Source organism: Colias philodice, chromosome 23, assembly GCF_061535455.1.
Source record: "Colias philodice isolate Cphi_HAF_F1 chromosome 23, ilColPhil1 Martin Lab GWU primary, whole genome shotgun sequence".
NCBI classification, from domain to species: Eukaryota; Metazoa; Arthropoda; class Insecta; order Lepidoptera; family Pieridae; genus Colias; species Colias philodice.
In genome coordinates this window covers 4446229-4469943 of record NC_143108.1, presented here as the reverse complement: position 1 = coordinate 4469943, position 23715 = coordinate 4446229, and the positions used below count along the sequence as shown (strand labels likewise).

The window sequence follows — 23715 nt, the reverse complement described above, 5'->3', positions numbered from 1 at the left end:
TACCATCGTTTCAAATATGAAATATTGCTTTATACCCGTCAGAAATGCAACAACAAAACTTAAAAACATGTTTAAGTGTTAGTATTAATTTTACCTAAATTAATAAATCTTGTACATAACGATATATTATGTCTCTATTAACTGAAAGATCTTTTGAAATAACTCTAGATGTAGGTATGTATGTATAGGTATATGTATATACATAAGGATGCAGGGATTATATTGTTTATAATAAAATCATTAAAAAAATCACTTATCATTAGATATGTAAGTACCTAGCAACTAGATATCTAACTACATTAATTTATATCAATGAATTTTATGGTAGGCGAAAAAATGGGCCAAATCTTGAATTTTTACTATTTCTATAGTGCATTATGTTATTATCGTGATCACAGAGCAAGTAATATCGTGATTATCTATTAGAAGTATGTCAAGATTATATTATTGTGCACGCAACTACACGCAACTGCTACTTTTAGACGGTACAGTTCGCAGAATAAATCGTAGCAAATTAAAAATTTTATTTTATTTGTTTTGCTAACGGATACTGGGGTTTTTTGACTATTGTTATAGATAAAAGTTATTTTTAACTTGTATCGACGTTTCTTTTGTTGTTTTATAAAGTTCAAGTATGGTAGGAAATTATCAAAAACTGCGTATAAATTACAATAATTCAAACGCGGCTTTTGATTGATGTTAATAATTTTTAGTGCAGGTTCTGTATAGAATACCAAATTAATTAGTATGCAAATACATTTTTTTTTATTAATTTTAATAGCTTTAGCTTCGAATTCAAATTCGAATTCGAAACGAAGTCTCAAAAGCTAAGCTCAAAAGAAAGACGATTCATTCGATTATTTTATTTCAGGAATAAAAAATGAAGATCCTCATCTTGCTTGGCCTTTTGGCCGTTTCTCCGTTAGTGCTCCCTCAAACAACTGACTTAGTAGCTATGTTCGAGCCTGACTCCGTGCTGGTACAAATGGACGAATATTATTATGTTGACTTCAATGTAACAGGTATTTCATATTGTTTCTTAGCTACTTTTCCCGTCATCACTCGGGTTTTTTTAAATAGTTATTACTTTTTTTTTCTATAGTTATTAATAGGGAATTAGGGAAGCGCCTTGTGGTCTAAGATGGTACGGCGCTTCCCTAGTAGGTAGGTACCTGTTCAGTCTATGCTTGCCCCCTACAAACATATAGTTAGAACTTTAAGCTCTTTCTAGTACAGTATATATACATATATTAAAAGTGTAGATAAGATTTAGTAGATAATTACTGCTTCGACATTGTCTACACAGAACTGAGTTAGAATAACAATAAGCCTCCCAAGTGAATTAACATTATTGACAAGACCTTGAAAATATGCTTCTAAATAAATGGAATCAATGATTAGACTTTTCATGCAAAAGACGAAATTTGTAGAGCATGCCATAGGTAAATGCTCTACAAATTTTATTTACATTTACATTTTAACTATATTTACATAACAATCTGTAAACTGTAAGTTAAGGTAAACACTCAATAGTTTTACATTTAGCATTATATCCAAGTAATTAACTTTTTATCTACAATTAGATATATGTTAATACTTTTCACACGATAAGGTAAATACGTGCGACTATTCAAATACCTGAGAAAGTTTACACTATACAGGAGATATTCAGTTTTGTATTTATTTTTCATTCTGTTTATATGCACATTTTTATAAAGGGGTGTTCTAGGGGGTTTTGGATTACCTTGGTGGAAAGCATCACTACATATAAAACAAAATATTACGTCGCGTATGTCTGTCCACAAAAACTACTGCACCGATTTAAATAGGTACGGGTACGGGTGGATATCGCACGAAGGTTTAAGTATAAGTATAAGTTTAATCTCTGGACTATCTGGGCGAAGCCGCGGGCTGAATACTAGTTAAAGTAGGTATATATAATGTAAATACGTTATCCAAATGAATATTAGCGATAGCAATATTTCAAGAAATCTTACATTTCTAACAAGTTTACATTATATTACAGGGTCTAATTTCCAAGCCAATGACGAAATAGTTGCGATTTCTGAAATGGAAAACTTAGCGACTGCAGAATGGAACTCCACATACCGGCTTACTGAGGAAGAAGCGAATAACGGCTTTTTTGAAGGAAGATTAAGAATAAATGGCCATTTTCTTGGTAAGAACAGAATATTTATCGACGTTTTTAAACGCGTGGAAAGTAAAAAAAAAGATTGTGTTAGCCGATCTTACGTGTTAGAAGTGAAACTTTGGCAAGATTCAAAGATACTAAAATCGTCACCTTACTCCATGACGTGACGGTATTGCCACGACCTTGAAATTTTACTCTTACCGTGCCTAAACAAGTTTCACTTCAAAAACTTGATGAAATTAAAGAGAAAGAGACAGATAGAGAAAAACACACACGACACACCTTACAACTATTATTTCAAAGTGTCGATACAAATTTTAAATTTGGTCTCAATTCCATCTAGCCGCCTTTGGCACCGCGCGATAAGGAACTTTATTCCAAAAATTCCAAATTAATATACCGCTTTCATGTAAAAGTAATTATAAAATGATATGTAACATTTCCAGGCAGACTAGAAGTTTACATAGAAAACAGAAGACAATCTCCAACAGGAACAATAACAATTCCCGTGACTGGAACATTACCAGTCACTGTCGTTCGACCGCAAAGAGTTATAGATTCCATTTTCACTACCAGTGTTGCTGTTCTTGTAAGTACCTATATTTAGTATTTTTTCTTTGATAGAATAAGATTAAGTTTAATTTTTTTATTGTCGATAGGGAAGCGCTTGACCACAAACTCGGCTGATGTTAAGCTGAGATGTGGTCTAAGATGGAACGCGCTTCCCTAGAAGGTACCTGTTAGTACTTCGTATTCGGGTATTTTTTTGACTTAATTTTGATCTGATTGACTTATATATAATATACTAGTGGTCCGCCCCGGCTTCGCCCGTGGTACATATTTCGCAATAAAAGGTAGCCTATGTCCTTTCTCGGGTATCAAAATATCTCCATACCAAATTTCATGCAAATTGGTTCAGTAGTTTAGGCGTGATTGAGTAACAGACAGACAGACAGAGTTACTTTCGCATTTATAATATTAAGTATGGATTTTTCTTTAAATTAAATTAATAATTAGTTCTTAAATACACTTTCGAATAGATAATATGTTTTAATAACGAAATACCTACTCTATTCATATTTCCTTTAATGATATTAACCAAATAATATTTTTTTACTTTATTCTAGGTGTCGTTAATTTTCATAAACTTCGGCTGTGCGATGCACTGGCCCACGGTAAAGGAGGTGTTGAAGAAACCAATTGGGCCAGCGATAGGAATGTGTGGACAGTTTATATTTATGCCACTGGTAAGTGTCTAATCTATAAACTTTATTTATTGTATACATATTTATTTATTTATTTATTTATACTCTTTATTGTGCTGCCAAAATACATAAAAATATACAAACAAAACTTATTCTAAAAGAAAAACAGCACAGAAGGCGGCCTTATCACTTAAGAGTGATCTCTTCCAGGCAACCAACTGATAGAAGGATAAATAATAAACTAGAAATAGGAGGTAGGTAGGTAGAAAGTATACGCAAAGATAAATAAATAGTAATGTTATACAAAGATAACAAAAATATTATTAAATAAACATTATAAATTTAATAAACTAAATACTATAAAACAAACACATACATAAACAAAAATAAACATACATACATATAAATAAACACACATACATATAAAATAAATATACATATATAATAAACATACATACATATAAATACATATACCTAAAAAATAATAAAAGACAAAGGACAAGGAGTCATTAGAGAAATATAATACATATAATTAGCTAAATATGCTATACCGAGTCAAAAGCCAGATTTAAATAATGATTTCGGACGAGATTTTTAAAACAAGTTAGGGATTGGGCTTGTCTGATGTTTATCGGCAATTCATTCCATAGATTTATGGCAGTGACTGTAAAGGAATTACCAAAGTAATGTGTGCGACGAAAAGGAGTAGACAGAACAAGCCTATCGACCGAACGAAGAGAATAGCTTTCACAGTGCAGGAAGTTGAATTTCGTTTTGAGATAGGAGGGGGTCTTAGGGTCAAAAAGGATACGATACATATTTTATATTGTGTTCGATTTTATAGTGTGATTTAAGTGTCTTTAGACACTTGGAGCTTAATGTGAAAAATGATATTTTTCTGCGGTGTATTTATAAATATGATGTCAATGTAAATTACTCATTATATTGTAAAACTATCGAAATGTATAAAACGTTTGTTTCAAGCACAATAGATCTTTTCATAGTAATTACATGTTTTTCTGTGTCAAAAGACACTTTCTAGCGGCCTAACTCTTTCCAAACACAGAAATCTTATAAAATCTAATTTCACAATATAATAAGAAAATTAATAAAATGTATTACAGATATCATTTGGCCTCGGTTACCCCTTATTCCCCGACATGCCCGCATTGCGTTTAGGTTTGTTCTTTATGGGCGTGTCCCCCGCGGGAGGGGCTTCTAATATATGGACCTTTATATTGGGAGGAAACTTGAATTTGTCGCTTGCTATGACCTCTATATCGACGATTGCTAGTTTTGGTAAGAATATAATATTATTATGTAAGAAATTATATTGTAGATAGCATCGTAAAAAATATTTCAAAATTACAGGACAGTCTTACAAAAAAAATTGTACTTGTCCTTTTGTGCTAAATAACTTCACTGTATAATAATATAATTGATTGCTAAAAACTTTTTTTTCATTTATCAATCACGTACACGTAAGGGAAAACGAATTTTTTAGACAAAATTTTGCCAAAACGTTATTAAAATTTGAAAGCGAAAAGAAGCGGGTTCGAATCTTTTTGATCCAATTTTTTTCAAATATTTATAAATTGCATATTTTTCATAATTTCAATGTTAATGTTTGTTTACAGCTCTAATGCCGGCCTGGTTGTTCAGTCTCGGTCAAGTGGTCTTCAGTAACGCTAACATAGTGGTCCCATACGCAAGAATAGGATATTTTGTAGTTGGTCTCCTCGTGCCGTTAGGCTTTGGTCTGGCTATGCAGAAGTTTGTGCCCAAAATAGCAAAATTCATGGTCAGAATATTAAAGGGATTTTCCACTACGTTACTGCTGTTTATTATCATTTTTGCTATTATCACAAATTTGTATATCTTCGAGCTGTTTAATTGGGCTGTAAGTATGATTTTATTTAAAATTCTTATATAGATTTTATACTGGTAACTAAAAAAATACTAGATATGAATGTTTTGCTAATAATCAAACTGTTACTGGTTAATGTAGTTGGATGTTAGAGACGTTGTTTAATAAAATATTGATAAATAATAATTACTACTTTTAAGCAATAAGATGTTTTAGTCATGTAAGAGCTATAGTGCATAAAACAAAATCAATTCCCATATATGTTATCGTCGATTTAACTTACGGACAAATCGTCTAGCATGATAGCATCTAACCTCTGTTTCAAGCCTGTTAAAACTTTATAAATCAAACATTTTATTCCAGATACTAGTAGCAGGCATGGGTTTACCCTGGCTGGGTTATCTATCAGGTTACATCGTGGCTCGACTTCTAAAGCAACCGCATGAAGATGCGTTGGCTATTTCTATTGAAACTGGAGTACAGAATATGGGAATAGCTGTGTTCTTGTTGCGATATGCTTTGCCGCAGCCTGAAGCTGATTTAACTACGGGTAAGTTATTTTTTATTTTTATTTGAGAAGTTATCTTTGACGTGACAACGTCTTATAATTCGATAGAGCCGGATGCAAGCACGAAAAAACATGGCTCATGCGGCGTTACCTCGCTCTGAGGCGTTCCATGTAAGGCTTGAAGTGCGAGCGAGAGCGCGGAACGAGCGACAAAGAAGCACAATCGGACGTTGTCACGTTCAACTATCGTCAGTAAACCGAACCAGACAACCAATTTTTTATTGATACCGAAACTAGATACTACTGTTAGATAGCCCATTTATCGAGGAAGGCTAACTAATACTCTACTATTAAATCTTATATCTGCTTATTTTTTACAGTTGTACCAGTATCAGTGTCCATCATGACTCCGGTTCCAATGATGTGCATCTTTATATACCAGAAAATCAGTGCTTTGTATGTATAGTTTATTTATAACTTACAATTTAACAATTAACAGTCAAGTTCACACTCATTGTAATTTGTAGCCAATAAAATTCTGTATTTACATTTTTTGCTGGGGTGTAGTTAAAATAAGTCAGAAATTAAATTATTAACTTTTACCTGAAATTAATTATAATTTTGTTCATTATTATTACAGCATATTATAATAATTTTCATCTTGATTCTTAATCAAATATATTTTTTAATTTGTTTATTGTCTATTAACTTTTTATATATTAAATTTATAGTTTATTTATACATTATAAAATATAGTATAATAATATATTGATTAAATTTATTTGTATTATTTTATTTATTTATTTATCAAATATTATTATTTATTTATTTCTGCACATCGCACATACGCCACATTTTTTATTTATTTTTTCTTTGAAATTAACATGCTGAACGAAAGCGCCTCTAGTGACTTTGATTATTTGTCTTTCTCTTCTGAGGATCTTGGCAGCGGTGACAGCTTCCACAGTACTTCTTCCTTCACTCCTCTATATAATCTCCTGTCTAACTGTTTCCCTAATGATTCCAAAATATTCAACGCTGTACATATTAATGCTCAAAGTGTGCCTGCACACTATCCTGATATGTTAACATCTTTTGATTCTCTTAACATTCACGCTATACTCATCTCAGAGTCTTGGCTCAAGCCCTCCCTTCCATCCTCCTGTTATTCCCTTCCTGGCTATAATCTGATTCGCAACGATCGGATCGGTAGGGTTGGTGGTGGGGTCGCTATTTATTTGAACTCACAAATCTCCTACAAAATAATCAGCACGTCCCCCCAGCCTCCGCCATCCGATGCTGCTGAGCATCTAGTTATTGAGGTAACTTTGCATCACTCTAAGCTCCTGCTTGGTGTTTTTTATAGCCCTTCCCTTACCATCAATTACTTTCATTCCTTTCAAACCATCCTCGATCACTTTATTCCCATATATGAACACTCCCTTATAATGGGTGATTTCAACACCTGTATCATCAAAAATGATTCCCGAGCCAAGACACTTTTATCTACTATCGAGTCAGCGAACTTACACCTTCTTCCTTTAAATCCTACTCATATTTTACCTAATTGCTCTCCCTCTCTCCTTGACCTCATTATTGTATCCTCTCCTAACCTCGTCCTTAAGCACGGTCAATTTGCTGCCGATGCTTTTTCCCATCATGACCTTATCTATATTTCCTACAACATCCGACCTCCTAAACGCAAAGCCCAGATTTCGATGCGACGCAACTTTGCTGGAATGGCTGTGGATCATCTCTTACGTGATGCTCAAGATATAGACTGGTCCGTTATTTATTCTGAACACAATATTGATACCAAAGTTGAACTCTTCACCTCACGTGCTTCACAATTGTATGACAAGCATGCCCCACTGAGACCTGTTAAACTCAAACACCTCCCTGCACCTTGGTTAACTGATGAATTAAAGTCACTCTTACATCTGAAATCCAAAGCCAAAACTAAATTGAAACTGAAAAACAATGACGCGAACAGGGAGAAGTACACAAAGATTCGGAATCGTTGTAATACATGTTGTAGAGACGCACAAAGACGCCACATTCACTCGTCGGTCGAGAACGGCGACCCTGCTAAAGTCTGGAAGTTCTTAAAAACCTTAGGAGTTGGCTCTAAAGATCCTAAAACAGAATTTGGAAATTTTAATATTGAACTGCTTAATCAGTTTTTTGCCGAAAGTCCTCCCTTTGATAACATTACTAAAGTTACGACTCTTAATACTCTTTCTTCTATTCCAACTCCTAATTTTCCTCCGTTCTGTCTTAATCAATTTTCTAGTAGTGATGTTAAGAAGAATATTATGTCTGTGTCATCTAATGCCGTCGGGAGTGATTGCATAAGCCGTAGCATGATCCTTCCTATCCTCGATGTAGTCGTTCCTGTCATTACCCATATACTTAACCATTCCATTTCCTCTGGTACCTTCCCTTCATCTTGGAAAAAGGCTAAAATTATACCTCTGCCGAAAAAACGTAATCCTTCCTCTTTCTCTGATTTTCGTCCTATCTCCATTTTACCATTCCTGTCCAAAGTCCTCGAAAAGTTAGTCCATCGCCAATTAAACGCATTCCTCACTAAAAATAACTTATTGAATCCTCTCCAGTCCGGTTTTCGCCCAGGTCATGGTACGTCTACTGCTCTCACTAAAGTCACCGATGACATTAGATTTGGCATGGACAACAAGCAGCTCACATTGCTTACGTTACTGGATTTTAGTGACGCTTTCAGCTCTGTTGATTTCGATGTCCTTGTGAGTCTGCTTCGTTCCCTTAACATATCTCCAACTAGTATTGATTGGTTTCACAGTTATTTATATGGACGTCAGCAAAGAATTCACAGCGACGACGTCTCCTCGTCATGGTGTGATATTCGAGCTGGAGTTCCTCAAGGTGGCGTTTTGTCTCCACTTCTTTTCGCTATTTTCATTAATACTATCTCAAAATCCTTATCTTCTCTCTACCACATGTATGCCGACGATGTCCAGATCTATACCCAGTCAACTCTAGCTGAGTTACCGAACGCTATCCAAACAATGAATAGTGACTTGAGTTCAGTCGTTCAATGGAGTAACCAATTCGGCTTAAGAGTAAATCCATCTAAAACGCAAGTCATCATTGTTGGTAGCCATTCGCTAATCACGAAGGTTGACTGGGCTACGCTTCCTCCTGTTACTTTGTGTGGCACTCTACTACCCTACAGCAAGGAAGTGAAGAATCTTGGTATTTACATAGACCAAACACTGTCCTGGGATACCCAATTAAAAAACGTAAGCAGGAAACTATTTGCCTCTGCAGGTGCTTTGCGTCGCCTACGTAGTGTTCTGCCCATTCCAACGAAGTTAGCGCTTGCTCATTCCCTTCTCCTTTCCCACCTTGACTATGCCGATGTTTCCTACCTTGACCTTTCCGAAGCCCAGTTGGATAGGCTTGAGAGACTTCAAAACTTCTGCATCCGATTTATCTTTGGTTTAAGAAAATTTGATCACGTTTCCGAATTCCGTAAGAGGCTACAATGGCTCCCTATCCGGCTGCGGCGTAACTCCCATATCCTTCATCTTCTGTACTGTGTGTTGTTTGATCCAAAAGCTCCAAGCTATCTTCGGGAGAAATTCAAATATTTAAACACTAGCTTCTCACGCTCCTCAACTAATTTCTTGCTTATGATCCCTGCCCATAAAACTAAATTCTTTCATAATTCTTTTGCTGTTCGTGCAGTTCAATTGTGGAATTCTCTGCCCAAAAAAGTCAGACAAGCACAAAATTTAAATTCTTTTAAAATTTTATTAAAAAATCACTTCATGTCTAATTCTTAGTTTCTTTTTCCATAGCTGTCTCCTTACTTATATAATTTTTGTATTTAATCTTGATGTGTTAAGTTTATATTAATACGTGCATATATTATGTTTGTTTGCAACATAATATTATTATATAATTATATGTGTGCATTTATTTTTATGTATTTTATTATAATATTAATTTGTTTATGTATATTTGAGTAGGTATATATATTTTATGTATGTATGTATATATTTATTTATATATATAAATATGTTTATTTAATTTAGTTTAATATACTGTGCGTTATTGAATATTTTATTCTGTTTTTCTTGTTTGAGTTGCCTTGTTTTTGCTCACCCACATTTTGTTTTAATTATTTCCTTTACTGTAAAGGTTGCCTGGTAGAGATCGCTACCTAGCGATAAGGCCGCCCTTTGCTTTTTAAAATGTATTGTCTATATTGTTTTTTTTTGTTTTTATGTCTATAGCAATAAAGGATTTTCATTTCATTTCATTTCATTCATTTCATTTCATTTCATTTCAAATCGTGAAATAAAATTAAAATCAGTGCTTTGTATGTATAGTTTATTTATAACTTACAATTTAACAATTAACAGTCAAGTTCACACTCATTGTAATTTGTAGCCAATAAAATCGTGAAATAAAATTAAAATCAGTGCTTTGTATGTATAGTTTATTTATAACTTACAATTTAACAATTAACAGTCAAGTTCACACTCATTGTAATTTGTAGCCAATAAAATCGTGAAATAAAATTAAAATCAGTGCTTTGTATGTATAGTTTATTTATAACTTACAATTTAACAATTAACAGTCAAGTTCACACTCATTGTAATTTGTAGCCAATAAAATCGTGAAATAAAATTAAAATCAGTGCTTTGTATGTATAGTTTATTTATAACTTACAATTTAACAATTAACAGTCAAGTTCACACTCATTGTAATTTGTAGCCAATAAAATCGTGAAATAAAATTAAAATATTGCTTTTTGTATTGATCAATTTTTAGTTAATTTTTGCACTCTCTCATAAGAATTAAATACACTATTGTTTGAATGCATTAGTATTGCAATATTTTCGAATTTTAAATTTGTTGAATTGCGTCCTACATTACTTATACCCGGCGCGGCCTAAATGTATCTACAGACGCTCCGATTTGGTTGGTGCCAACCATATCGGAACCGACAAGGCAACCATTCCAACATTGCTACAGATTGTCCGACGGTTGGCCTTCCAGCCGTCAGTTGACCATAGAGTAATATGTCAGTTGACCATAGTACGAAGAGAATGGGCTAAATTCTACTATAGAAATAGAGAAAATTACAGTCATATGCGGCTCTTACAACTTATTTTTTAAGGTTTTTAATGTAGCCGCACTGTCAATTTTTTTTAATACTTCTAACATAATAAAATACGCTTGATTTCTGGCATCTCTATTTGCGTAATCTTTGTTACTTAAGTCCCACAAACAGGGAAAGTCTTTATATAGTTCCAGCAATTTTATTAATATGTCACGTTCGGTGACCGTAATTCCCTCGGCGTTCATGTTGACGTCCTACACCGGCGGCGTTGCGAATGTGAATGAGCCAATTACCTATATTACTCTATGGAATGAGCCGATTTGGTCGGAACAAAGCTTCCAGACGTTCCAATTTGGTTGGATCGGATAGGAAGTTGGTTTGGTCGGTATCGCCGGCGCATCCGACCACGTCAAACCAATATTAATAATAATTATGTCGGACCGACCGCTCTCTACACTTTCCGATTTGGTCGTGGTCGGATGATTGGCACCAACCAAATCGGAGCGTCTGTAGATGCTATTAGATGATCCCTATGACACTGACAGTTATTCTCAAGAGACAAACTTGTAATGGCGTCACCATTAAATTAGAAACGTATTGGAGGCGTCTAAAAATGGCATTTATTAATTTTTACGTAGCTTTATGCCATTACAATGATATTCCGTTGGAATTATAACAATTCTTAACATTTACGAGAAATTATATCAATCTGACTTTACGTTTACGTCCTTCAAAACTTACATCGTTGGCATTTATCGACTAGTGCGGAAGTATCGATAAACAAATTTCGATAATGGAAACGAGTTCACATTTTTTCCATGCTTAAGCTATAGTTCATTCACTATTGAATGGAACAGAAGATCGCAGCATAATTAATTAATTAATTACCGTTCGCGTTAATTTACTTACCTATGATAATATAAGTTTTTTAGAAAAATTAAATGGGGGATTCCATTTTCATGATAAAATAATATACACTGTGTTAAACGGGTTAAAGATTACGAGAAAATGATAAGGTGCATTTTTATGTTTTGGAAAACTTTCGTTTTACTTACCGTTTCGTTTACATAATAGACGTTAAAAATTCATTTTATAATTTTTGTAAAAACATGTTTACCGACGTGACTGAATGCAAACCACGCCTTAGCCTATAAAATAGTAAAGTATCGACACGATCCATCATACGAGCAATCACTAAGACGAACTGTCATAGGGATCATCTTAGGCCGCGCCGGGTATAAATATATGATCAAAGAAACAAAAAATATCAGCGTCAATGATTATCCACAGAAACTTTATACGGCATTCTTTTTACAGTATCCGCAATCGGAGAAAAGCGAAAAAAACAGCTATAGAAGAAGAGAATACCATAGAGGTGAGGGATAAAGTCCCAGATACGCCGGTGACAGATAAACAAGCAGCTTAGACAATAGAATATTTATTATTGTGTAATATGTGTACATAACTAGTCTGTAAGCGATGTAAATATTTTTTGTATTTAAATAAACGGTGTTTTATATTGTATTATTTGTTTTATTTCGTAGATAAGATTCTAAACTGATAGATATAGAAACCGATTTAAAATCAATTTGATTTGCCATAAAATCATTACCCACTGAAAATATTTAATTCCACAAAATGACTAGTCTTTGGAAGAGCCTGTAAGAGCAAACGATATAATGTGCATCTTACATACAGGTACAATTTGATATGTTAGTAAATTAATTTTAACCGACGTCAAAAAAAAGGAGGAGGTTATCAATTCGGCCGGTAATTTTTTTTTTTTTTTTTGTAGAACTAAAAATGAGGAAATAGAAGTAGAACCTTCTTTACATATCCGTAGAACCTGTGCATAGAACTGACACAAATTTTCTATCATGTCGTCATGTCACTCTATCACCAACCTTCATCAACTCGCAAGCAGATTCAATAATGGAGAAATCAAAAACCAAATAAAAACAATGTAACCCAAACTAAACCCAACCACATACCGCAGCATAACTCTTAGAATAGCTAGGTCATATAAAACAATGGTTAAGCCAAAGTACGATCTACCAACTCCCACTTTCCCATACAAAATACCGAAAAGACTGAACATTCTGAGTGTTCCGAGGAAGTATATTATAGATACAGGTGAAGGAATGCCTGCTTTAACGCCTAGGGGTATACGAAAGTCGGCTCTTGGTGCTCAAATAACTGATAGAGTTACTGACGTTGCGTGGCCGTATCTTCGGTAAGTTATCCAGAATACCTACTTGTATAATTGATACTACATATTTAGAATGTAATATTGTGTTTAACAGAAAGCATTTTAACACAAAACCTTAACCTTTCTTAATATGTAGGCATGTGGAAATTAAAGACTTAACGGATTTTAAATGCGATTTATTCACTAAGTATGAGAATGCAGTATGTCTCTCCATGACCGCGCTCGCTTTAAAATATTCTCTAATTTTTAATACTCGCGTAAAAGCAAACACATGAAAATACTATGCAGGCACATCTCTGAACGAATTCCAATTATTAAGATCTATTATAGTGCCCATTCATAAATAAACCTGTTAAACTCTTTATATAAATAGAACGCAAAAAATAAATAACAACACGATCTCACAAATTAATCCAGGTAAAAACTACCTAACTACATTTCAGACGCTTCCTCATAATAAAGCGGATGTACAAACACCGCTTCAGTCAAGAGCGAATGGAAAAAATAGATCATATGATAGAAGCCGCTAACGCTACATGTTATTCAAAACTCGCAAACTGCGTGCTAGATCTAAAGAAACAAGACTCGAAGGATATTAAGAAAAAGCGCGGGTGGACTGAAAGCGAATGGAAGAAACATATGGATTATATCTCGCAGATTGCTGGACCGAGGAGGGACTTCAGACCGCCACCGATTAGGGTAAGTAAAAATAGGTTAATTATTATTGTACATTATCTGTGATTTTGGCAAACCTGGTGATTATTGCTATGAATCAACGCCATGCCATGTTGCTAATTTAAATTATTTTCGAGGAAAAATATAAAACCTCCTCAAAGTTTTATCTAAAAAATTGTGTACGTAGTATAACTTTGATCAAGTCATGTTTTATAGAGAGGACAAGGAAAGCCATTAGATGCTTTATTACCAAGAATCAACCAGATATGCCGCTTACCCGAGTTTAAGATTTACAGAAGACTATCACAAGAGGCTTGGTACAGAGATCCTGTTAAGGTAATAGGTTTATTGTATTCTACCTTTAAACGCTTATTCGATGAATGTAGGGGTTAAAAATAAAATATTTTCCCTCAGTCTTGTAAAATTAAAAGTAATAAGTTACGCAGTTTCCTGCGTAACGTCGTCTTTGAAAAAATAAAAGATTGCTTTTAGATAATTGTCCCTCAAAAAATATTCATATTGATATAAATTATAAATATAATTTATTTATTTTAGGTTCCACCAAACGCATTGAAATACGTGATATCAGACCGTGTGAAGAAACTAGCTGTTGCAAGAGTTATACCGCAGCCCGGAGCATTTGATTAACTATTCAATTAAAACTGTATGCTTTAAATAACTCCATTTTTTTAATATTTTTAATGCCCTGTTCGGAAACTGTATTCCAGTCTGCTACTTGCCTTGTATTGTAACATTATAAATGGTCATCATAGATAGCTTATAGAAATTGCATAGTTTTTAGAATATAAATCCTATTGTATAAATATAATTATTAAGTGAACAATTGAACGATTATCATCCAAAAAGTATTCAGTTTTTAGTACAAAAAGTATTTAGTTTTAAATTGAATTAAGGAATTTTTACAATAAAACAACATACAAATATTTTGGCAAATTTTATTTACACTGGTAACAATTGATTTAATACTGCATCTACGTCCACAGATCTTAGGAATAAATTAAAATAAATTATTCTTAGACTAATTGTTGGCAACCCAACAACTTTTATTGAAATAACCAATAGGAGCGGGCTTTTAACGATATCTTATTTCTAAAATGATTTAATATAAATTATATCAATGATACATAATTTAAATGGGGTTTTTAATATCACAAATTATCTTAAAATAAATTAAAAATGTCAAGGTTACATAGTAAACAAAAATAATCATGATATGTAGTTCTTTGCTATAGACGTAAACTAATATGAAATTAGAGGATATAAATAAATTGAAATCTATTGGTTATTTCATATTAGTGAACTTATATGTGAAATTATATGAGGCAGTGAATGATAGCGTTGGTGAATGCTTTGGTGGTAGACTGGCCTCCAAGATCCTTGGTCCTCACTTTACCGTCCGTTAATACCCTGAAAATTTATTAAAATATTATAAAATATGAATTTAATTATATTGAAAACATAAATTTATATGGTTTTGGATCTAATATGTTTGTATAGAAGGTAAAAATATCCATTCAAAAAGGAGGAATAATAGGATATTTTTTCACGGTGCATTTACTTTTACATTTATTTAGCTAGAGAAAGAGCATTCTTTCGTGATATTTTAGTGAACGAAAACTCGTATTCAATATTTTTGAGTATTAGAACATTGCATAGAATCTTTTCGAACGCGCTAAGAACAACGAAAGAATGCTCTACGCCTGTTTACACTAAAAGAATTTGATATAGTGGGGTTAGAATGAGTATTCGCTCGTTTGATGTAAATGCACCGTTAGAAACCTCTTGCTATTATTAGTGACAAAACTGCATGAATAACACAGTGTTATTGTATGATACTTGAACAAACATCAAGACGTACACAGTTTTAAAATGATTGTTTGATTATTATTGTACTATTATTAAACACCACCATTAATGTTTATTTCTTCTATCTGCATTGAAAAGGCTTTGGCCTTTATTTATTTAAAGATTAGCTTGATTCTTTGAAAGAAAAGCTTGTAAGCACTGCTGTGTTCCTTAGCACATCTATCTAGAAAATCGTTACAAAATAAGGTTTTTAACTTACTTGTTAATAGCGCCCTTGATCATTTTAGAGTACGAATGCAGATTGACGTGGGCCAGCAAATTGGCAGAACATAACAACATGGCGGTCGGGTTGGCGATGTTCTTGCCCACTGCGCCTGAGAAAATGTGTCTCGCGCCCTGTTTACCATTAACATATATATTATATAGCAAAGGACCTAGTGTTGAACCTTGGGGGACTCCCAAGTATGAGTACAAATTCACATGGGTAAGAAAATTAGCTGAACACAAGAACATGGCTAAGAAGATGTGCCTCGTGCCCTGTTTACCATTTGTGTATAAATTATAGAGTATAGGACCTAGTGTTGAACCTTAGGGGACTCCCAAGTATAAATGCAAATTCGCGTGGGTAAGAAAATTAGCAGAACACAACAACATAGCTGTCGGATTGTCGATGTTCTTGCCTACTGCGCCTGAGAATATATCACCGCGCCCTGTATACCATTTCTGTATAAATTTGATATACCTATAGCAATGGACCTAGTGTTGAATCTTGGAGAACTCCCAAGTGTTAGTGCAAATTCACCCGAGCCAGCAAGTTAGCTGAATACAATAACATAGAATTGCCTCGAGCCCTGTATACCAATCCATACTAATATTATAAATGCGAAAGTAACTCTGTCTGTCTGTTACTCAATCACGCCTAAACTACTGAACCAATTTGCATGAAATTTGGTATGGAAATATTTTGATACCCGAGAAAGGACATAGGCTACCTTTTATTGCGAAATATGTACCACGGGCGAAGCCGGGGCGGACCTCTAGTTGTATATAAATTAAATAGTAAAGGACCTAGTGTTGAACTTTGGGGAACTGCCAATGTCATGCATTTTCAGTTTTCATTAAATGTGCAGTAAAGTGTTTATTAATTACTAGAGGTCCGCCCCGGCTTCGCCCGTGGTACATATTTCGCAATAAAAGGTAGCCTATGTCCTTTCTCGGGTATCAAAATATCTCCATACCAAATTTCATGCAAATTGGTTCAGTAGTTTAGGCGTGATTGAGTAACAGACAGACAGACAGACAGAGTTACTTTCGCATTTATAATATTAGTATGGATTAGGATAACCAAATTGAAAAAAATGTATAGCATTAAATGTAAAATATTGGACAACATAATACACATAATAAAGACAATTGCTTTAATTTTAAACTATAGATAGTATTATGGAATTATTCGTTTTGTTAACATTGGTGCGTGCATATAATAAAACTCGACATTTTAACATTCTAGATATCATGTTTTGCGCGTATACCGGCTCCACCAACTAACCCCGAAGCGAGAAGCAATGTTGTTAAGTATATAAGTTCAGTGTAACCATAACATCATTTTTTTGTATTTTTTTCGATTTTTTGTGATTTTTGTTGTTTACCTGTTCAAAAACAGCGCACTCGGAGCTATAACTAGCGCCAGCTACTACACCGGCCCCACCAACTAGCCCAGACGCGAGGTTATCCACAATGTTGCCATATAAATTCGGTGTGACCATAACATCATTTTTTGTATTTTTTTCGATTTTTTGTGCTTTTTATTGTTTACCTGTTCAAAAACAGCGCACTCGGAGCTATAACTAGCACCAGCTACTACACCGGCTCCGCCAACTAGCCCAGACGCGAGGTTATCAACAATGTTGCCATATAAGTTCGGTGTGACCATAACATCAAATTGGTTCGGGTTGGACACCATTTGCATGGTGCAGTTGTCGACGATCATCTTTTCGAATTGGATGCGCGGGTACAGTTTTGCGATCTGGAAAAAAAATGTTATAACGGAAATAGAAATGGTGTAAATATCATCAAAAAATACACAATACAGGCAGATGAGAGACAGTCCCGTTAAGTTTGAACAGATCTTGAATTTTAACCATGTGGCATAAAATCAAATACAAATAATGAATTAAAAGATTTTATGTTTCGTAATGCATAAACTATAAAAACTACTAGCCTGATTTAAATTATTTCACTGGTTGAATACTGCATAAGTCCTCAGGGACACAGACTTATAGTCTATAATTATTTATTTTTTGCGAGGGTGGTTCAAAAAAATTGGAATTTGAAAAATAGATCAGCTGTTATTTTTATGTTCATTCGGGCCTCTTTTCCTGTTAATGTTATAAATGCGAAAGTTTGTGAGGATGAACGTATGCTCGTTACTCTTTCAAGCATATACTACTGAACCGATTACAATAAAATTCGATATGTAGCTGAAGGCCCAGAATAACACACAGGCTACTTTTTATCCCGGAAATCCCACAAGAACGGGAACAATGTTTTTCTTTGAAAACGCGGGCGAAGCTACTGGTGGAAACCTAGTATATGAATATTATCCTACTACTATTATAAAGGCAAAAGTTTGTAAGTATGGATGTATGGATGTTTGTTACTCTTTCACGTAAAAACTACTGAATGGATTTGAATGAAACTTTACCACAATATAGCTTATACATCAGAATAACACATAGGGTAGGTTTTATCCCGGAAATCCCACGGGAACGGGAACTATGCGGGTTTTTCTTTGAAAACGCGGGCGAAGCCGCGGGTGGAAAACTAGTTATAAATATAATATGTCACCTCTTCACAACTACGCAAGAACAGTCCATCGCCCAGTTTCATAATGTTCGCCTTGTGCACAGCGGTGACCTTCTTGCGGCCCATCTTCACGGCATAGTCAAACGCGAACTTTGCGATACGCTCGGACTTCGCAGCTGTGATGATCTTCAAGCACTCCACGACACCTGAAAAATATTTTTTATTTATTTTTAGTAGCTGAAACTAATATTTTTTTCAAGTTTAAATCTATACTAATATTATAAAGCTGAAGAGTTTGTTTGTTTGTTTGAACGCGCTAATCTCGGGAACTACTGGTCCGATTTGAAAAATTCTTTCGGTGTTAGATAGCTCATTTATCGAGGAAGGCTATAGGCTATATACCATCACGCTACGACCAACAGGAGTGGAGCCACGGGGGTGAAACCGCGCGGAGCAGCTAGTTGTCAATACATATTTTGTATGAATTTTCAAAAAAATAAAAAAATGTACCCTTGTAAAATGTACCCTATAACTATATTTTAACATACAAATCATACCATAAAAATAACTGGAAAGTGAAAGAAAGAAAAAACACTTTCACATTTTTACTGTTTAAATAATATCTCCTCTCAAAACCAGGCACATGTCATAACCAACTAATACTATACTATACTATAGTGTCCATGGTTCGACAATTTCTGTTGTAACTTGTAACTTAGTGGTACATACAGAAGTAATGAATATTTATTCGTAACATTATTCTATTATTTTGAAGTGAAACTTCTTTATCGGGGTTGGACAAAAATTTAATGTAACATTTTTGCGTTACGCCGTAAGCGTGACATTTTTGCGTTACGCCGTACGCGTGACATTTTTGCGTTACGCCGTACGCGTGACATTTTTGCGTTACGCCATACTCGTGACATTTTTGCGTTACGCCGTACGCGTGACATTTTTAAGGTCATAAAGAAGTTTCACTTCTTACGTGTGTACTCTAGTACACGCATACATTTTTTTTTATTTATTCAAATCAGCACATACCAGGCACAGACTCATGTTCCAACGCAGAATACTCTCCCTCCGTCTGTTCCCTAATAATGATGCAATCTACATCCTTGTGCCTGCAGTTCACATTGGGTAGTGACTTCACGTGAACAACGTTAGCGTACAGGTCTAGTGCGTTACGGAGTTTCATGTTGAGGGTTTGGAGTTCCCCGGTGTGAGAGAAGTCTGGGGTCGCGAGGATACCCTGTAAAATTTAATCCATACTTAATATTATAAATGCGAAAGTAACTCTGTCTGTCTGTCTGTTACTCAATCACGTCTAAACTACTGAACCAATTTGCTTGAAATTTGGTATGGAGATATTTTGATACCCGAGAAAGGAGATTATATTAGAGAGATTCGAGATATAAAGATTAAAATGTTGTTAATTCGTAATAGTATTTTAAGTAAGTTAGTTTAGTAGGTGAAAACATTGGTTGGAAAATTAACAAAAAAATCGTATTAAATGTGGCCCGTGGTACACATTTACGTTTTCTCTACATAAGAACCTATATAGGCTACGGATATCCTACTACTATTATAAAGGCGAAAGTTTGTAAGTATGGATGTATGGATGTATGGATGTATGGATGTATGGATGTTTGTTACTCTTTCACGTAAAAACTACTGAACCGATTACAATGAAATTTAGCACACATATAGAGGGTAACTTGGATTAACACATTGGATAGGTTTTATCCCGGAAATCCCACGGGAACGGGAACTATGCGGGTTTTCCTTTGAAAACGCGGGCGAAGCCGCGGGCGGATATCTAGTATTTATATAAAAATAAAACCCGTTTTCCTTGGTCACGGCATCACGCGGGAACGGGTGGACTGATTTCGATAATTCTTTTTTTTATATTCCTTGAAGTACGAGGATGGTTCTTATGTAGTGAAAACGTAAATATGTACCACGGGCGAAGCCGGGGCGGTCCGCTAGTTAAAAATAAAACTTAAAAACACCTTACCTTAATGCAAATCTTGTTCTTAGCAATAGAGTTGACTACATCTTCAAGAGGGGCGCTCAATGTTGGGTTCACTTCTGAGAAAAAGAATGATTCGAAGTCCACAGGGATGCCGGCTGCCTGAAATAAAAATATTTTTTTTATGAATGCTTTATAAATATTATGTTGTTTGTTCGTTAAAATAAGAAATATGGATCATTATGTCTAGAAAAACTACACAAATTTCTTCTGTATTATATATAATATATAAATATAATAACGTATTACGATTTTATTACATGATTTATAAAAAGTTATAGTACTAATAACTTTTGAAAAATTTTTTGAAAAAGTTAACAAATTGTCGATGGAGTTTCATATGGATAAATCACAATTTGGTATTTTCTATTGGTAATTAAACATACCAAATTAAATTGATTCATATTGTACAAATGAGTCTTCATTGTTTTTGTTGTATTGTATTAGCCTGTTGTGTTCCAATGCTGGGCAAAGGCCTCCCCAAAGCGCTTCCATGAATCACGATCTTGTGCTATTGTAGACCAGTCTCTATTAAATTGGTCCATAGTATTTTCTAGTGTTTAGTTATTATATGGTCACGGTCAGTCTCCCCGTGACCACACTCGCTGTAAAGTGTTCGAAACGTCGGGAAGATAATAAGTATAATGAATAAATCGCGTTTAAAATCTGTTAAAAAGTCTTTAATTTCTAAATTGGTCCAGTTCGTCCCGTCATCTTTTCTTCGGCCTGCCGCGAAGCCTTCTAGCTATGTCTGGGCTCCATGATGTCGTTATCTTGGCCCACAGTTCGTCCGGCATGCGACTAATATGCCATACCACAATGAAATTAAAATAATTACCTTAAAAACCTCCTGAACGGAGTACACCAATTCCGGGCCAACTCCATCTCCTGGGATGAGGGTGCACTTGATGCGACCCTCCTTGCCAGCTTGCTATATAACATATTAATTATTATAATATGTGCATTGATTCAACTTTTATATTGAGAATCATATATTTATCATGAGAATTAAATAGTCTACTGTTTTAACGTAAAATAGCCAGCAATCATTTTTGACTGTTTCAATAAAAAAATTTATTTAAACCTTTGTTTAAAGCTTAAACTTAAAAAATTTGGAAAATCCAAAAGTGCACGCCTCATAATTTTTTTTTAATAATTATTTATTAATTATTATTTTTGTTTATTTAATAACAATTAAACCACATCGAATCAGACCCTGAAAAATGAAAGGGTTCTATTCCTGAGCATACTCAAGCGTAAGAGAAAAAAAAAGACTCGATTAGTAAAGTATTTCGGTCGCTATCGTGTTAACAAGAAAATCCTCCGCACATACAGACACACGGACGTCCAAGACAGAACAGTTTTTTAAACTGTTTTTTAACTAGTTTAAATAACAAAAATGACACCAAAAATATCATGAATGTTAAAAATAGTGTTTTTTCTTAATATGTGTGTGTATGTATTATCTTACAAGTGCAATGTACGATACATAAAGACATTTTAAGTTTGAAAAATCAGATGTTTTGCGCGAAGTGACAGTAGTACCCACCTCAACGCTTCGCTTATGAGGCGTGCAAAATTAATTTAAAACCAATCTGCCACTATCTGATTATAAAATGTTCATAATTTATTCGTACATAAAATTTATACAAGTAAATTTATGACAAACTAATATAGTTACCTACCTATAATAGTTTTTTATTAAAACCTAGATATAAAACTTACCCATCAAAGTATGTTATACCAACTCCTGATACCTATTTAAAATAATATTAAATCTATTCTACAAATAACGGGTACATTTGGACAACACAAAGGTTCATTTCATGCCTGTCATTTACCATAAACATGCTATGGACATAATATTACAATTTATTATTGCTTATTAAACATATTGCAAGCTAATATGGAACCATTCCATTCTTAGAAGTGCCAATATAACCAAATATGCATGTGCCAAATATATTGCCCATTTAAATTCCCAAAATGTGTGTCTTTTAATATGAACTGTTTTTTTTTTTGAGTCCAATGAGTTTTAACAAATGAGTTTTTATATGCCCAATTTAATAAATTTTGTATAGAATAGAATGGTGAATTAAAACACCAGCGTAAAGCATGCAACATTGAAACATCTTACAGGTTTAGCTGATGATTAACGGACGACCTGATAAACAAAATCTTTAGAGTATTAAACTTTTGCGCCTATAAAAGATACAATTTTGTTTGAGGTTGAGATATTGGACAAATAATAATTTGATTTGTATTTAAAAGAAATTGCCAATTGTTATAATGTAGCATTTTGGACTAGCTATCAATCTATCAATCAATCACTCTATCTATCTAAGCTACCAATATCTAAAAAGAATTTCGCCAATAAATTTTTCTAGAAGATATCCAATCACTAGAATTGCATTGAGAAAAAAAAATATTTACTACAACAATATAATTCTGTGATTGCATTCATAAGGAACCACTGCATATTCTAATAATTTTGAATTTAAATTATTGTCTATCGCCAAGATTTAAGTTGGAATTTGTCAAATGATTATCTGCACTGTATTTGCAGCTCTAGTAATGCCAATTCAAATAACTTTTCAGTAAAACTTGGTATATATATAATCGATATAATATTTTGTTGTTTTCCATTAATTGTGATGATGATTAGTAAATTAGTTTTCTCACCAGGATTGATAGGGGCGCGAAACATACGTTTTTGTCAGCATTTACTGTTGTGGTGTGGAGGCCCTTGCTGACGTGTTGAGAACCCTGCAAATGATATCAAATAACATCACTACATAATGTACTTCATATGCATACGAGAATATACGTCTTAGATCACGTGAGACTATCATATTCATGACACAAATTGAAAGAAATATAATGCGCATTCAATTTTTCATACAATGTTATCATATCGATTCAGGAAGGATGTTTATTTTAAGTAACTAGGAAAAATATAAACGTTTGTAGAGTTATGAAACAGATTTTAAATCCCATCAGCTGTCGATCGATAAAATAAATTAATACAAAGAAACATTTAATACGAACCTGCACTAATGTACGAAACACATTTCTGGTTATTAGAGACATTTTTATAAACGTTTTTAAAACCTTCGGAAAGGTTAAATTTTAAAAATTATTTTTGGATCGTCTTTGCTGACAAAAGACGTAACCTACGAAAACTCTGTTTTACGTAACTTGACAGGACTCCTATTGACGGATGAAATTATGAAATGAGAAGATTATTTATGTGTTTAAAACAAATTACACTTATTGTTATTGATGATACTATAAGTATTGTACTGCAGTTACTTATTTTTATGAG

The 23715-nt window shown here is 33.8% G+C and overlaps 3 protein-coding genes across 4 annotated transcripts; 2 read left to right on the top strand and 1 right to left on the bottom strand.

Annotated features, from left to right (window-relative positions):
- The first annotated feature begins 854 nt into the window (after window positions 1–854).
- Window positions 855–12369, top strand: LOC149478003 (ileal sodium/bile acid cotransporter-like). The gene is made up of 9 exons (XM_089709934.1): window positions 855–1022; window positions 2027–2179; window positions 2599–2741; window positions 3280–3399; window positions 4482–4656; window positions 4995–5257; window positions 5588–5774; window positions 6113–6188; window positions 12163–12369. The coding sequence occupies exons 1-9, from the start codon at window positions 881–883 to the stop codon at window positions 12269–12271; spliced, it is 1368 nt and encodes a 455-aa protein (XP_089566060.1). The 5' UTR covers window positions 855–880; the 3' UTR covers window positions 12272–12369.
- Window positions 12370–12713: 344 nt separating this feature from the next.
- Theg (Testicular haploid expressed gene) lies at window positions 12714–14430 on the top strand. Its single transcript, XM_089709999.1, has 4 exons — window positions 12714–13078; window positions 13498–13753; window positions 13946–14065; window positions 14285–14430. The coding sequence occupies exons 1-4, from the start codon at window positions 12876–12878 to the stop codon at window positions 14375–14377; spliced, it is 672 nt and encodes a 223-aa protein (XP_089566125.1). The 5' UTR covers window positions 12714–12875; the 3' UTR covers window positions 14378–14430.
- A 241-nt stretch (window positions 14431–14671) lies between these two features.
- Window positions 14672–23587, bottom strand: Idh3b (isocitrate dehydrogenase [NAD] subunit beta, mitochondrial). Of its 2 annotated transcripts, none has more exons than XM_089709841.1 (9): window positions 23439–23587; window positions 23073–23156; window positions 21229–21321; window positions 20376–20492; window positions 19403–19610; window positions 18404–18567; window positions 17373–17582; window positions 15816–15952; window positions 14672–15157 (listed from the first exon to the last, which is right to left on the bottom strand). In XM_089709841.1, the coding sequence occupies exons 1-9, from the start codon at window positions 23478–23480 to the stop codon at window positions 15064–15066; spliced, it is 1149 nt and encodes a 382-aa protein (XP_089565967.1). In that variant the 5' UTR covers window positions 23481–23587; the 3' UTR covers window positions 14672–15063. The 2 variants fall into 2 exon arrangements, with proteins under 2 accessions (XP_089565967.1, XP_089565968.1); XM_089709842.1 differs by having other exon boundaries at window positions 23100–23156.
- Between the last annotated feature and the right edge of the window lie 128 nt (window positions 23588–23715).